This window comes from Sitophilus oryzae, unplaced genomic scaffold (assembly GCF_002938485.1).
Source record: "Sitophilus oryzae breed Bouriz unplaced genomic scaffold, Soryzae_2.0 scaffold_1167_pilon_pilon, whole genome shotgun sequence".
In the NCBI taxonomy this organism is placed as follows: Eukaryota; Metazoa; Arthropoda; class Insecta; order Coleoptera; family Curculionidae; genus Sitophilus; species Sitophilus oryzae.
This window is the reverse complement of record NW_022145801.1, coordinates 3,060,177-3,077,075: the sequence shown is the minus strand read 5'-3', so window position 1 is coordinate 3,077,075 and position 16,899 is coordinate 3,060,177. Positions and strand designations below refer to the sequence as shown.

The following is a 16,899-nucleotide window of genomic DNA, read 5'->3' as shown; positions in this document are numbered from 1 at the left end:
AAATAAAACAAAATTTGGAATTTTTTGAAAAAAAAAATGGATATTTTTAAGCTTTAGTTAACAAAATAATATCTTGATAATATGGCAACATAGGTAGTATCTTAAATTTACAAGAAAGAAAACCCAAGAAAGTTCCAGTGGTTCTCAAAATTTAAGATAAAAAAATATATTTTTTTACAAATAAATCCAAAATAACTCGGTTATTTTAGACTTATTTGAAAAACAACACAATTTCAGCAAATGCTCATTTTTAAAATGTTCATACTGTAGGACTATGTATGTGGCAGTCAAGGAATCCAATGCTCATGGGGCAGAGCTGTATCAATTTCCAATCGTTACATCTACGCTTCTCAGCCTAATCTAGATCGCATTTTGGTGGTGTCCACCGTTCAAATGGCAGTGGTTGATGTAGTGGGCACGGACAAAGTACCCGTCGAACTAGAGAAAGTGCTTCATTTAGATCAATTGTGGCTCCTCAGCTGGAGAAACAAGAGTGATACTGGAATTAAAACAGTACAGGTAAAATAAAACAAAATATTAACCAGAGTACTTATAAAAAATAATGGCAAACAATATTACTATGGTCTTCTGCTCTCTATATATTATAAATAAACTTTTAGTCACGTGATTAAGCTTGAGCGGCACAGCGTTGCCCACTTTTACATATTTTCTTTTAAACAAAATATTTTAGAAAACAAAAATAAATTAATTATAAATATATAAACAGTTATTATTTACATCTACAAAACTCACCTTCTTAACAGCACTTAAGGGACATAAAGGGTCAATACTACCGTTTTCCCGTTCAAAATTTTCTAATAAATAATGGAAAATAAATTTATTGCAGTTTCTAGGTATATAATAAAATAATATAAGAGTTTCTTGCCTTGAACTGCTAATATAGAAATTAATTCCACGCTGTGTTCGACATAATGTGGATCAACCTGCTCTCACTACCGGTCTCGGGGCCCTACCCCATCATCAGGTGAGCTTGGGTATTTCCACAATATGTCGAGCACAGCGCAGAGTATATAAACACGACTTGTCGTAAATGCCGCGATGCGGGACTTAATATCTTACCGCTACTTTACGACAAGTCGTGTTTATATACTCTGCGCTGTGCTCGACATATTGTGGAAATACCCAAGCTCACCTGATGATGGGGTAGGGCCCCGAGACCGGTAGTGAGAGCAGGTTGATCCACATTATGTCGAACACAGCGTGGAATTAATTTCTATATTAGCAGTTCAAGGTTATGTGATAAAAATTTGAGTTTTTAAATTATCGCGATTATTAATGTTTTCTCGTTATAATTTTTTTTTTCTATTTCAAATACTCAGAAACATATCTTAAGCGGCCCATACATTATCAAACAAATTGCGCAACACAGACTGTTGCTCAACGAGTTGCCAATGTATGGTAACGTTTGATGCGTTGCGCAATTGTTTGATAAGTTTCAAGAATGTTTGAATTCTTTTGTGCAACAGGCGTTTGCGCATCGCGTTGTGTAGTGTATGTGTGTATTGCGCTTCGTTGTGCAATATTTTAGTTCTTTTAGTTCCTTCATCCAAATTCCTTGTTTTCTTTTTCGTTTTTTGGTATCATGGACATCACCTAGGGTATATACGATAATAATTGACGCAATGGCAAATGAGGACATGACTGTTTCTCAAACAATGCGCTTTAATAAAAATTTTGACCAAAATTTTACTAAGTGCATGAGTGATGCAGTTGTGCAACGGAACGTTGCGCATCGCTTTGTTGGGCAACTTGTTTGATAGTGTATGGAACGCTGAATCAGTTATGCAACGCAACGTTGCGCATCGCTTTGTTGCGCAATTTGTTTAATAATGTATGGGCGGCTTAATGATTTTATCTAGTTATCTTTTCAAAAAAAAAGTCTTTTAAAAATAAGCGGTTTACGATCGTGATTTTAATTTACTTGAAAGGGAAACGCGTATCGGAGAAATATGGCAACGCCGCAACAGCACACCGTCGCATTTCTCTCACTCCGACTTAATAAGATCCCTATGCGATTTACTTCCACACATATAAATACCGACCCAAAAGTAAGAGTTAGGAAAGAAAGTTTTTAAAAAAAAAGAACTTTTTAGAAAGTCCTTGTTAGAAAAAACGAAAGAAAGTTTTTTAGAAAGTCTTTGTTAGAAAAAAATGTATTCAAATAAATATGATGTTTTATGAAAATGTAAAATTATTTTAGATAATCAGGGATGCTGGGCAAAAGAGAAAACATCACACGGTCCATCCCGAACCCATTGACGGTCAGTTCGACATGGTTACTGGACTGTTTTTACCTTCCCCTTTCCAGGTATTTTTATTCGATATTTACAATAATTATCAAAATTTCAGATAAATAATACATCAGTTTATGTAAGAAATACCATTTTGTGTTTTAATTTTTACAAATTTAAATTTTTATTCAAAGTTTCTCTTTATTTCTAGGAAATATCACACTACACTTTTAAATATGGATATGTGACACATACCAATCAAAGAGGATTATACAAATTAGACTTAGAAAACCTGAGATACACAAGATCAGTAGACTTAGCACCCTACAATTGCGTACCTGAAGAAATACAGTTCTCCGCGCTGTGTAAGTTTCTATTCTTCTGTATTATCTAACAAACGATCTGAAACAGCGAAAAGAATGCGGTAACAAAAAATCGATGTTGCCAAGTTTAATTATATAATAGTAAAATTCCTCGATATTACCTAAGCATTTAATGTATTTTAATTTAATTTTAAGTTTAGTTCATTCCAGCATACCTAATAATATATATGCTAAGATATTTTAACGTAGTCCTTGTTATTAGATATATACATAAATATATTTATTTAATTAATTGGATATGCTTCATTCTGCCTATTATAAAAGTTAAATATTTCCTAAAGATATCATCTGCTTCGCGCAAGCCGGCAACGCTGAATGATAGAGATCCTCGTTCGTGTCATTGCCAGGTGGTAGCCATGCGCATAACGTTTTCCCAATGGCCAGGCTACATTATGCCCCTCCCCTGAAAGAGTGGAAATATTGACTAGTATTGACTAGTATAAATGATGACGAATAATGACTAATAATGAAAAAAAAATTAGTAAAATATTTTTAGAGATAACAAACTATTTGAAATAAAAACAAAAAAACGTAAATTCCATTAAATTGAATGTGCATTTACTGATAAAGTTGATAAATTTGTTGTGAAAAAAAAAAACCAAATTATTTCAGAATCTAAAAATATTTTACTAACATTTTTTTCATTATTTGTCATCAAAATAATTTTCCAAGTTTATGCGTATGGGATAAGAATCACCCTGTATCCAGTGGCGGTATTATTATATTGTATGCTATACCTTTAACTTAAATTGTGTAGATTATAATTGGTACACGCTTTCAAACAAATATTTCTATATTTAGGAGATCACTTAACAGAATCTAGATACATTTAAAGTCCTAATTAGAATATTATAAAGTTTACTGGAAAATATTACAGAAATTCCTGATATATTTTCATAAAGCACCGCATGCCTATGGATATTTTATGAATTACATCTTAGCCATGTTTTTAAAAAACTGTATTCCCCTTACCTTTGCCTCGTTCTTTCAGATCCGTTTGTCAGACTGTATTGACTATTATTAATATACTTGTTTTAACAATAATTTAAAGATGAATTTAGAAATAATATGTTAACAGGTTGATATTGACGTTTTATTCAATATAAACGAACAATAATTATTTTAGATGGATTTGTATTTATGGAATGTCGTGAACCGATAACCAAAAAGCCCACAGGTCAACTCATACTGGACTACTTAACAGACGCTGTTATTTCAACGGTACCAACCCTATTTGGCAAACCCTACCTATCACCTGATTCCCGTAAGCTGGTTACTTTCGATAGAGCAAAAGCTGGAGCAACGTTAATAGTACAAGAGATTACAGGTAATAATATTCTGAAATGGGTAACTAAATGGGCAATATACACTGGATGATCCATTAAAAACAACGTCACATTAGGCATAGAAGTAACCACGAATTCTTTTTAACCGGTCTAGTTAAGCCACAATATAAGAAATATAAAGTATTTTTTTTTTTACTGTAATGTCAAAGTTTAAAAGCTGTCAGTTGGCAACTGTTATTAAGGTTATTGTCAACCTTCAGCGATAGACACAGTAGATCTCGAACACAAATTTTGGTTTTACATCTACTGTAAGGCCATTTTCAGGCGATCACAGTGTAGTTACATCCAAAGGTGGTTAAAAAACTGTTATTTCTTATTAGCCATTGAGACATACTGTTATTTAAAAATAACAGCTTAAGGTAAGAAATAACAATTATGTTTTTATATAATTATGTTGTGAAGACGACATTTAAAAATATAAAAAAGAGAAATATTTTGATATAACAGTTACGACAGATAGGATCTTCGTTATCTGTTATTTTCTAATTGTTTATGAACAAACATATATACTCTTTGTAGAAAACTGCCCTACAATACCCTTATAATAATAATAATAATGACCAAAAAGAAATAAAAGGATAAATTAATATGTCCTTAAGCCACACAAGTTACAATTTTATGACAAAACTGCTGACTGTTGTTTAAGTTTTCGAAATCAAAAAATAATAACAACTCAAGAAGTTAGATAAAATTTAGTGGCTTGGCGATCCCGGCTTCAGATCGACAGATATAAATGTCAAGGCACTGATATTTTCAAAGCTGTTATTTCTTGAAAGTAACAACTGGTGCATATCTAGTAAGACTAGCGTAGGGCCAGAATTCCAATGTTCGCGGAGTGTTATTTTCGGAACTAACAGCTATTGTGTACTGTTATGTCTAAATAACAGATACATAAATAACAATTCGACCTTAATTACATAAAAGTTTTAAACAATTCAGGGTCAAAAATGCCATCAAAGTATTTAAAATAAAATAGAGGTTTAAATACTATTTCCATGATTTATATTTAAATATATCATTTTTTTCCCAGGCATAGACCAAACCTAACCAGGATCATTAGCCATATTTTATTTATACTTACTAAAATAACATATTTTCATGAGGCAAAAACTTTTCTAAAGCTGTATAGGGTTATAGTTTTCCTAAATTATCAGTAAACTCTAATATAACAATATCTCTCATAAAACTATCACTATAAAATTTAACTATTTTAGTAAACTAAGTATTAAATGTTGTAGAACCTAGTCTAATTCATATTTTTTACAGCACATGGACTGGAATTTTCGTTTGATGTGAAAACAACTTTGAACATCTCTGATATTGCATTCTATCCAAGTCAGACAACACACAGTTATGATTTGTACGCCAGCAGTCAGAATAAGGAGGACTTACTATTTGTTAATTTAAATACTGGTAAACATTTTTCTCCCTAACAATACTACACTATATCTAATTATAGACCTGTTTAAGTGTTTAAAAACAACCTCTTGATCATCAATTACATCTTAAAGACAAATTTATTTATCTAATTTATTTGTATTTAAAGGTAAAGTGGAAATAATAACAGGAGTAGGCGTGGCCTCACCCCTCTCCCAGTGGGGTAACCCCGCCCGACCAATCACGACCGCTGGACGATTTGGCACGTTCCTGGCCACGCCCAGCGACCACGCCCTCTTCGTAATAAACGGTCATTCACGAACAGTTAATTGTGAAATCAGTGCCGTAACCAAGCCGTCTCAAATTGTGTGGATCACTCAGAAGTATCACTAGAAAAATATAGATTTATTATAATACAATATCAAGAAAAAATGTTATTATTCGTTTGCTTTTTAAGTGTATTCCCATTTAGAAATAGAAGTAGAAAAGTGTATTGATTCCATGGAGACATGAAAGTCGGTCAAGTATAATTTACTAAAACTACGCTAGTGTACCTACTGTATAACTGAATAGAAACTACGTTATAGAGCAGGTGTAGAGATCTCCAAGGTGATAACAGTCATAATAGTGACAAACAGTGATTAAATTTCGTTCAAATTAAAATGTTATTTTTACACCTACTATGACGTTTTTTTCAGTTATATATTATTATTATGTATTAAGTATATAAATACCTATATACTTGGTGATAATATATAATATATTTTTACTTGGTGATATGTATGTAGCTATACAGGGTCGCTGATATGTATGGGAACGGTCGATTATTAGGTAAAATATAAGGTTGAGGTTAGAGGTGTGTAGTTCGTGAATAACTAGTTCCAATGAACTATTCGGACCACGGAATGAAAGGAACTAGTTTCTGGTTTCTAAAAGAACTAGTTCCTCAGGACCTATTCCGAGATCGAGACTGTGACCGATATAATAATATGCGACGGCGACGGACCGGCCAGCGCGCGTAGCCCGATGCTAGACAGAAGTGGGAAGTGGGGCCTTTGGTGCGGCAGTGCCACAGATTACAGATAACATACAAATTAAATAAAAGACTAGTTTACGTACGGATCGGCCAGCGCGATTCATGCTAGGCAGGAGTGGGGGTACCAGCCGTATGTTATCGGATCCGGACCTAAAGGAACTAGAGGAACTAAATAAAAGACTAGTTTACGTACGGATCGGCCAGCGCTATTGACGCTAGGCAGACGTGGGGAGTGCCAACCGTATGTTATCGGATCCGGACCTAGAGGAACTAATTAAAAGACTAGTTCACGGAAATCTATATTCAGTCGACAGATCCTAGATATAATACAAGGCGACGACGATGGATTCGGCCTTGTCTATTGCCACAGCCGGCGTAATTACCAGAAAAAATTGTTGTGGATACTGTTTTTGATTTTTAGTTTGTTCATATATATAATATTTTATGGGAATGTTTCACTTTAGGTCCCTAAAATAGAACAAAAACAAAAAGCTTGAAGTGAGGAAAAATGCAATTTTTCGTAAAATTTGCTCCAATTGATTTGTGATATAGTTTTTAAACTCTGATTTGAGTTTTTTTTAAATTTTTTTATCTGCAATAAAACTTACCTATATGTTTTAACATACACAATTACACGACTCATTATACTTCGTACATTATAAAAATTATACAGATCATACTGTGAATAGTTCTGACTGACAACGAAACCCATTAGTAAGCAACGGGGATGCCAATGTTAGTCGGGAACCATTGTGAACTAAAGACCTAGTTCAAGGAACTATTCCTCTGGAGGAACTAGAACTAAGGAACTAGTTCCTCCCAAGGAACTAGAATTCCACCTCTATAAAAGATACCGCAAAAAAGTTAAATATAAAAGTTATCGGGTTTTTAAAATCTATTAGCGGGTAATAAATCTAAGTATACAGGATCGGTCATAAAGTCGTGGCACATCAAAGTTTCATTTTTTTAAATAGAACCCCCTGTATATTATTGCATATTTCGGTTCTTCCTTCAATTCTAAGCAAAAGTCGAAATTACACAATATACCTCAAACCAACCGTTTCCGAGTTATTGACATTTACAAATATCACTTAAACAATTCGATTTAATTAATTTCGATGTGTTCGGTTTCATTTAACGATGCCGTTCTGCGGAAGCTGTGAGACATAATAATAATATTAAGAGAATAATAATATTTGACATTAATTTTCAAGTTAGCATTTATAAATGTATAAACTGAGATTATATCAAGTCTGGAAATTACAAAATTATCATTTAACATTTCAAAATCAAAACTTCATAATTCGAAAATTGTTGAATTTATGAAGTTTTGATTTTGATATTATGTTAAAGGAAAAAATTTTGTAATTTCTAGACTTGATATAATCTCATTTTATACATCTATAAATACTAACTTGAAAACTAATGTCAAATATTATTACGTATTACAGTTTCCGCAGAATGACATGGTTAAATGAAACCGAACACATCGAAATTAATTAAATCGAATTGTTTAAGTGATATTTTCAAAAGTCAATAACTCGGAAACGGTTGGTTTGAGGTACATTGTGTGTATCTCAATTTTTCTATTATATCGGAGTTCTATTTAAAAAAATAAAACTTTGATGTGCCACGACTTTATGACTTACCCTGTATACTTAAATTTATTACCCGCTAATAGATATTTAAAAACCCTATAACCTTCACATTTAACTTTTGCGGTACCTCTTATATTTTACCTAATAATTAATAATCGACCGTTCCCATACATATCAACGACCCTGTATAATAGAATATTAATTAAGAACGAGATTAAAAAGTACTGGGTCTTCCATGGTCATCAACTTAGAGTAGTGGTATTTTCTTTTCAAATACTATACAAAAAAAACTTGCTCACTGAAAATCAGACCTTATTCACCAATAAATATACCTGTAAATCCAAAAATAAAAGTACCTAACAAGTTAAAAAAGTGAAAAAATATGATAATTATTATGAAGTGGAATTTATTTTAAGATATCGCTTCAAATAAACGCAAAAGAAATTTTTGTATTCTTCCGAATATCTTCATAAGAATTTGGATATTTTTAATCTGTAAAACATATAATGTTTATTCTTCAATATAGGACACCCTGTATCATAATACAGAAGATATCACTACTAAACAAACACTTTATAAAAATCCCTAATGTCACAGTTTTTTTGCAGAAGCTTGTGCGTGTAACTACCATAAAATCGTTGATTGAAGAAATACGAAGATACGCAACCTTATGGGCGACTTTGTGTCACAAAACCTGTCTGAGATGTAGCTGGCGTTACCGTCAGCCTGTCCGAGATTAATTTAACTCCGCGTTGCTGCGCGTTGATAGTCATTTACAGCGCAGCGAATAAAGAATACTGTACCGTAGTTCTGCTTTTAGTCGACAGAGTGAGTGGTTGCCGGGGACAATGTTGCCAAAATTACTGATTAATCAGTAGATTTACGGATTTTGGATACAGTACGCTAATAATACGGATTTTTGATCATTAAACAATTTAATATAATATTATATGATTAAACAAAGAACGGCGTCAGAGTTGGCTTGGAAATGAAGATTGCTGTTATTTCATATGTAAAATATTATGGTAAATGTCAATAATCGTCATTTCCAAGTCAACTAAACGACTTTTTTCGATCGTACGACATATTCAGTACCTGTAAAAGAATTTTTATTTTTGTTGTTTATTCTATGTTTGACACTAATAAATTTTCAATGCATAAACGAGTATTTTTCATCCAAACATATTTTTGTGAAACGTATTAGAGATCTTACTTACCTTTTAATATGGCAACACTGTCGCTTTCAGTTCCACACCGTCTTCGATATGCCTTCGCTGGCAGAATTAAAGAAGATAAGTGTTTTATGCGTTGGCCGCAGAACGATTGGTGTCTCCACCGTACAGCACTTGAGACGTAAGGGGAAATCAAATTAACCTTGTCACGAATTCGCCCATTAGGTTGCGAATCTTCCCAATTCTTTCAGTCAACGATACAATTTAAATGCTGTTGATATATATGGTGAGGGCAGTAACAAAGCTTATGTATCCAAAAAAGCTATTAAATTTTTGTATATAAATGAATAAATAGATATGTAACAATAAAAGATAAGAAGTAGAAGTTTATGTAACTTTTTGGATTGCATAAAGAAGGATATAATGTATTTAATAAAAAATTCAGTATTTTAAAAATATATTATTTTTAAAATAATAAAATAAATATGTAACAATAAGAGATAAGATGTAGAAGTTTATGTAATTTTTCAGATTGCAAAAATGAAGGTAATGTATTTAAAAAAAATCAGTATTTTTTAAAAATATATTTTTAAGATTAATATTAAGTTTTATTTTTTGCCATTAACTACTTGTGTAAGAATATTATCACACACTCATTTATATGTATGTAATTAAATTTAATAAATAAGTTTTAAATGAACAAAATTAAAATATGTTACCATTTAATTTAAAATTAATCCTAATCTTATAAAATAATAGTTGATAAAGTTGCTTAAAATATCATATCGACTTTGGTCATATATACTTACAAGGTGATCCAAAAACGCTCCATATATTAACTCTCATATGCAGTGTTATTCCCCACATACGATACGGAGTATAATAGGTAAACGATTAGATTTTTGCAAATTGTAAATTTTGGGTTCGTTGAATGACTATTAGAGCAACAATTTAAAAATATTTTTACAAGATACAGAGTGTCCCAAATAAATAAAAAATATTATATATTATTACATTTTGAGTTTCAACGATTAAAATAAAGGTAAATTTGATTAAGGTTTACCGCATTTTAATCTTACCGTTTTTTGAAATACTTAAGTTTTTAAAACCAAATATTGTACTGAAGTATTTCTATTTACTAAATTTTGTGTTGCAATAATAAAAATTATACTACCTTATACTGAGTGTTTAAAAAAGTATTTTAAATAATTACTAACTTTAAACGGCAATAACTTGTTTAATTTAAATGGAACACCCTGTATATTTTATGAGAATCAGATGCAAAATTTAATTGTCTATCAAATTGTATTATACCATTTTTTACCTATCTTTTCAAGTTTTTGTAAAAAATTGCATTTTCTTATAATTTAAACCTCATTTATAAATATATCCATGGAATATTGACATTTTAGATTATTTTTAAAGATATTGTACATATAGTTCCGTTTATTTCATTAAAAAAAATTAAAAACTGTTTAAATATTTGTTAAAGAGGACCAATTAATATGATTCCTGTATTCAAACTATATCATTTGACTGTATGCGTTGATTAATAATAATTGCTCCAAATACTAAAAAACTAAATTTTGTCTGTGTATTAGACAATGTGGTGAAAAGTAACACCTTAAAATTTTTATTTCATTTTTTGACGAATACTTTTATAACAGAGAGGTTCATTTTCATAACATATTATCATATTGATTTCTGATTCAAATCCACATTTATTTAGAATAGTTTATTAAGTAACACAATTAAGTATGTAATTAATTTTTGGGCGGAAATAATGGTATACTGTTTTAAAAGATATCCATAAAGATTTAAATAGCTTTTGTATACAAATATGGACTAGTAATACTATAGTTTGTAGCACCTGTCCATTTTGTACATTTGTTGCTTTAAAAACAATCTAAAATGTCAATATTCCATGGGTATATTGATAAATGAGGTCTAAATTATAAGAAAATGCATTTTCTACAAAAACTTGAAGGAATAGGTGAAAAATGGTATAATACAATTTGATAGACAATTAAATTGTGCATCTTATTCTCCTAAATATACAGGGTGTTCAATTTAAATTAAACAAGTTATTGCCGTTTAAAGCTAGAAATTATTTAAATTAATTTTTTAGACACTCTGTATGAGGTAGTATTATTTTTATTATTGCAATACAATAACTGATTCATAAATAAACTTAAGTAAATATCTAGTGTTAAAACTATAATACCCTTTGGAGAAATGACGCCTTAAAATTTTACTGCAATTTCACAAAAATTGAAAATATTTCATAATGGTAAGGTTTATGTTTGATAAACCTTAATCAAATTTACCTTTATTTTAATTGTAGAAACTAAAATGTAATAATATACAGGGTGTTCCATTTAAAAAATACAACATTGATATTTTTAATTTGGACCACTCTGTATCTTGTAAAGATATTTTTAAATTGTAGCTCTAAAAGTCTTTCAACGAACCCAAAACTTACAATTTGTTAAAATCTAATCGTTTAGCTACAATACTCCGTGTCGTATGTGGTGAACAACCCTGTATAAAATTCCTACACTACTTTTTTAAGGGCTGGCAAGAGTAGAGCAAATTTTACAAATATTTACATAGATATACTTCTTGTGGGACTAATTTTAAAAATAAAAAGCAAATATAGAATAGGAAACGCGATTTGAAGCTTTTTCAAAACTTGAAACTTTTGGGTCACCCTGTAAATATATACGATAAACAAACTAATCAAAATAAGCCATAGTAGTCGTTCTAGATGAAACAGATATGCCAAAAAGTCCTTATAACATAAAATATGTTAGATAATATCGCTAGTTAGATATAATAATATAATATAAATTGTTGCTTTTCGTATAACAACAAAAATGCCCTGGACTGTTGGTTGGTCATCGAATATAATATATATGTAATTATACAATTTGTAAAAGATTTTGACGTACATGATATACCTAGACGTATACTCGCTTACTTTTTTATTATAATTATCTAATTTAAATATATAAGCAGGTGTATTGTACAAAGCTGTTCCAGTAAACCGTTATGTTCCTGTATTTTGTCCAAATTTAGCATAATTTATTTTTATTGAAATAAATATATAATTTTAAACCAAAATTTAATTCTTGTATTTTTTAATAAAACATGATGGCCCCAGTGGCGGACTAAGGGGGGGGGGCGGAAGGGGCGGTCCGCCCCGGGCCCCTTCTCTTGGAGGGCCTCCGAATCTTAATAAGTAATTTTTTATTCAACTGGCAAACAAGGCCAATATGTGTTTAGTAGTTATGAAGCAGTTTGTAGGTGGAGTATGCAAACCATACGTATATGCCAATTCTAGACATATTCCTATACCTAAAATAAATCGTTTTTAAGTTCTTTAAAGTTTATATTATTCTTTAATCAGTTAGTTAGAAAATGAATTAATTTACTGCTGCCTTAAAAGTTTAAAAAGTGTATTAATATAAATATATATCTCGTATTTTTGTTCTTTAGTGATATCTAATAGTTGATATTTTAATAATATACCGTATGATCGAAAAAAACAGCGTAAAGTTAGCTTGGAAATGATGATCGATAATATACTGTCATAGGCTACTGGTTAAAATCAAGAAAAATATGGTTTAAAGCTAAATCTTAAATAACTTAAAAACGATTTATTTTAGGTACAGGAACATGTATAGTCAAAAATTAACAAATTTTAAAAACGAAAGTAACGAAAGCCTTTTCACTAGTGAAATAAAAAAAGTGGATTTCCAGTTGAAAAAAAGTGATAATTTTTTAATCGCTCAATTCCATGACAGCTGCGGCCATTATTATATGACATTTTATGTTACAGTGGCTGTGGCAATCAGTGTTCGGAAAACTACATGTTACTTTTAAAAACTACATAAACTACATAAACTACATTACATGTAGTTAATGTAGTTTATGTAGAGGGTGTAGTTTATGTAATATATGTATGTAACTTTCAAATATCAAAGTTTTGAGGTGAGGTTATAATAAGTTAAAGCTTTAAAAACACATAATGTATTTAAGAAAACAGAAGAAATATGGCTTTAAATATAATATTTACATCATATTATCTCTATTACACCTCATATAAAGAATAATTATTCATAATATCAATACATAGTTTATTAACGTAGTTTTCATGTAGTTAATGAACGGGAAAAGACGTAGTTTTTGAAGAAAAACTACACGTAGTTAATCAGGTAAATTACGTCTTAATTAGCTACTTCCTGCTATATGCTTCCTGCTTCCTATGCTATATACATATTTTTGACAGACAGTTTTTTTCCTCTAAAAATTATAAATATTTTTTTCTCTCATAAACTGTTAACGTTAGGTATAGAGTGTATAATATCAAAATTGATAAAATTTTACAGAGAATTTAAATATGTAATAAAAAATGGGGTCACCCATTTAAAATAAGAAAGTTGCTGGCAACTTCCGGTACTTCCGAAAGTGCTGCCATATTGAAAATATCTTTAATCGATAGATCTCGTTTTGAAACAATGATATGCATAAAATCTCGGATCTAGATATTGTAGTTCTCTAGAAACTTCTAATGCACGCTCAGCCTGGGACACCCTGTATAAATACTTGAATTTTGTCATACATACGTCAATATCTAAGGTCAATATACGTTTTGTCAAATTCCATTTTTACAAAATGTGCATTAGAAGTATATCATTATCTGAACAGACCGGTGGTTGCCGGGGGCCACATGTAGCTTCGCCGCCCCAGGCAGGGTTCGGAAGTAGTTAATTAGGACGTAATTTACCTGATTAACTACGTGTAGTTTTTCTTCAAAAACTACGTCTTTTCCCGTTCATTAACTACATGAAAACTACGTTAATAAACTATGTATTGATATTATGAATAATTTTCCTTTGTATGAGGTGTAATAGAGATAATATTATGTAAATATTATATTTAAAGCCATATTTCTTCTGTTTTCTTAAATACATTATATGTTTTTAAAGCTTCAACTTATTAAAACCTCACCTCAAACCTTTGATATTTGAAAGTTACATACATAGGTTACATAAACTACACCCTCTACGTAAACTACATTAACTACATGTAATGTAGTTTATGTAGTTTTTAAAAGTAACATGTAGTTTTCCGAACCCTGGCCCAGGCCCCCGACACGCTTAAGGTTGCCGCCCACTAGACCGCGGCGCGACGCGGCGCGGCGCCATGTGGAAATTTCTTTTGTCTGCTTGCCATATATTTAAATGGACCAACGCACATTAGAGCGCGCAGCGCAGAAGCGCGCCGCGGGATTTCCGTCAAGAAGTCGGAAGACTTCTCTAGCAACTTTTTTCCGTCTCCCGCGTTTCGACGCGTTGCAGTGTGCGTACTCACAAGGCAGATAATTTTGCATTCGAGTCTTTTCAGTTGGCTTTTTGACTAGGAACTAGTGATATGTATTAATGGCAGAATTGTATTTTTAAAGGTAAATTAGGCAAATCGATTTTCATAAAGGAATATGATATTTTTTTTAGTCTTCCCTCACTAGAGACAGATGGACGAAATGCTTTTCTATCAAAGATTTAATATAATTGAGGGGTGTAGAGGCAAAACTGGCAATCTCCACTTTTTAACAAAAGTGACAATCTCCAATTTTTAAATTCTAATTACCTAAATATATAAAAAAGATCAGGGTTTTTTTTGACCACATAACTAATATACACATCAGAATAAATAAGAATTATCAAAAATATTAGTAATTTGTCTCTTCTGAAAAAATATGATGAGTAGATATACCCGGTGTTTTTTCTTCTAAAACCCTCAATTGAGGAGTGCGTAAAATGTTTCGTTTATATTTTGTAATACTGAAAAAAATGATTTTGTCTTTTATTAAATCTGGAAAAAGATGGTAAAATTCTCCAAACTTCTTTCTTTTTTTGTTAATCGTATGAGTCCAAACTTTTCCTCACCCCCTCTTCCTCTTCCTCTGTTAGAAGAGCACAAAAAATACGCTTTCGTCCGTACTTGAACTCATTGCTTTAAAAACTAAACTACAGTAAGTAAAAAACACTTCGACTATAACTAAATAGCGTTGCCGCGTTTCAAAAACGCGCTATAGTGGGCGCAGTCCCTTCGCAGCCGGAAAAAAATCTCTTCCCAGCGCCGCGCCGCGCCGCGTTCTAGTGGGCGACAACCTTTAGTCCGCCACTGGATAGCCCGTCGATTGTTCGCGCACAATCGAGTACGAAGATCTGTGGATATATTTACAGGGTGAGTCAACAATATAGTCCATTATCTAATTTGTTTCGAGGTTTACAAAAAAATATTAAAAACAAAAGTTATAAGGACAGTTAAGATACACATGTTAACATTATTATAGAGTATACAGGGTGCTTCAAAAAAGTGTGGCGAATATAACATATGTTTTTTTTAAATGCAACACCCTATTTTTTATTTTATTTTTAGATTCTGCGTAAAATTCCGTAACTTTTTTATATATAATGTTATGTACCCAAAATTAATCGTTTTTGTAATATTTAAATTTGTTTAAACAGTCCTTGTATACCGAACGGCTCTAGTATGGCAAGCTGTACCTTGCTACTCCCAAGGCGTTAAACGCTATATACGGGAGCTATTATTATATAAACAAATGTTAGATTGCAGTGTGGTAAAAAAATGTCAGTGATACCATTGTTTCTGAAGTTGGACAACTAAAATTTGGTAGGAGAATTTTATAGAGATATAGAAAAAGACTTATGTAGAGATACTTTAGTTAGATGCTACAGGGTGTTCAAAATATATTTATGAATTTCAACTTTTTTAAATAGTACACCCTATATATTATCTTTTTTTCTGATAGATTTTACAAACTCTTCAACTTTAATTAAGTATGTCGTACATATTTTTAATAGTTTGGGATTTATTCCAATTTTTTCTATTTTTACCCATATTCTTAATACAATAATTACGCTATATAACATCACAATTGCCATGACAAAAAGTAATAAAAGTTGACATATGTCATTCTATTCAGAGTGCTATTTTCTATCGAATAAAGTAAAAAAATACCGAGGGTGCCATTTAAAAATCAAAAGTTGTAGTCATTTCCGGTGAAACCGGAAGTGACAGAAAACAGTTGAATACGTCAATCAATCCTAATTTATGTCATATACTAACATACCAAATCTCGTTGTTTTCTCTAAAAAAATAAAATAGTTATAGGGATGGGCCACTTTTGAGACGCACCCGGTATAACTAATTATTGTGTACAGTGGTTTTACTCAAGAAATAGATCAAATGGCATGGCAAGAAGGGCTGACAACAGATGGACCATAAAAATTATAGCATGGTACCGTTGGCGTAACTATACAGGGGTGCCCGGGGGTGCCCCCCCCCCCATGTACTGCTGGGCACACCCCAGAGAAATCCTGAATTATCACTCTTGGCTACGTATTAATTTTTATTTGCTTGTGATGCAGTAAAAATGACGCTTTCTAGTTTTGTTTAGTTAATATTATTTTGTTGTGTTCAAAAATTGAGTTAATTTTTATTTTTTTAGAAAATTTGTAGGTATTTATAAATAATCTACGGGAACACGGTTTGATAACCAAGTCTATGAAATTTATGAAATTTATTGATAGAGAAATTCATGTAAACGTTTTTTTCAAAAAATGTGATTTTTAAAATTATTTTTCATTTTTAAAAAAACAAAAGCACTCTAGGCCCTCCCTGAGCTCAACCTCAGGAATAAATG

The 16,899-nt window shown here is 31.2% G+C and overlaps 1 protein-coding gene across 1 annotated transcript in view; it reads left to right on the top strand.

Moving 5' to 3' along the window:
- Nucleotides 1-6,028, top strand: part of LOC115888778 (follistatin-related protein 5-like) — a 198,144-nt gene extending 192,116 nt beyond the window's left edge. Inside the window, exons 13-18 of the mRNA XM_030908621.1 lie at nucleotides 271-519; nucleotides 2,222-2,329; nucleotides 2,464-2,617; nucleotides 3,762-3,962; nucleotides 5,248-5,394; nucleotides 5,528-6,028. Coding sequence (XP_030764481.1) covers nucleotides 271-519; nucleotides 2,222-2,329; nucleotides 2,464-2,617; nucleotides 3,762-3,962; nucleotides 5,248-5,394; nucleotides 5,528-5,751 — 1,083 coding nt within the window. The 3' untranslated portion in view covers nucleotides 5,752-6,028. The remainder of the gene's footprint in view (nucleotides 1-270; nucleotides 520-2,221; nucleotides 2,330-2,463; nucleotides 2,618-3,761; nucleotides 3,963-5,247; nucleotides 5,395-5,527) is intronic.
- Nucleotides 6,029-16,899: the final 10,871 nt, after the last annotated feature.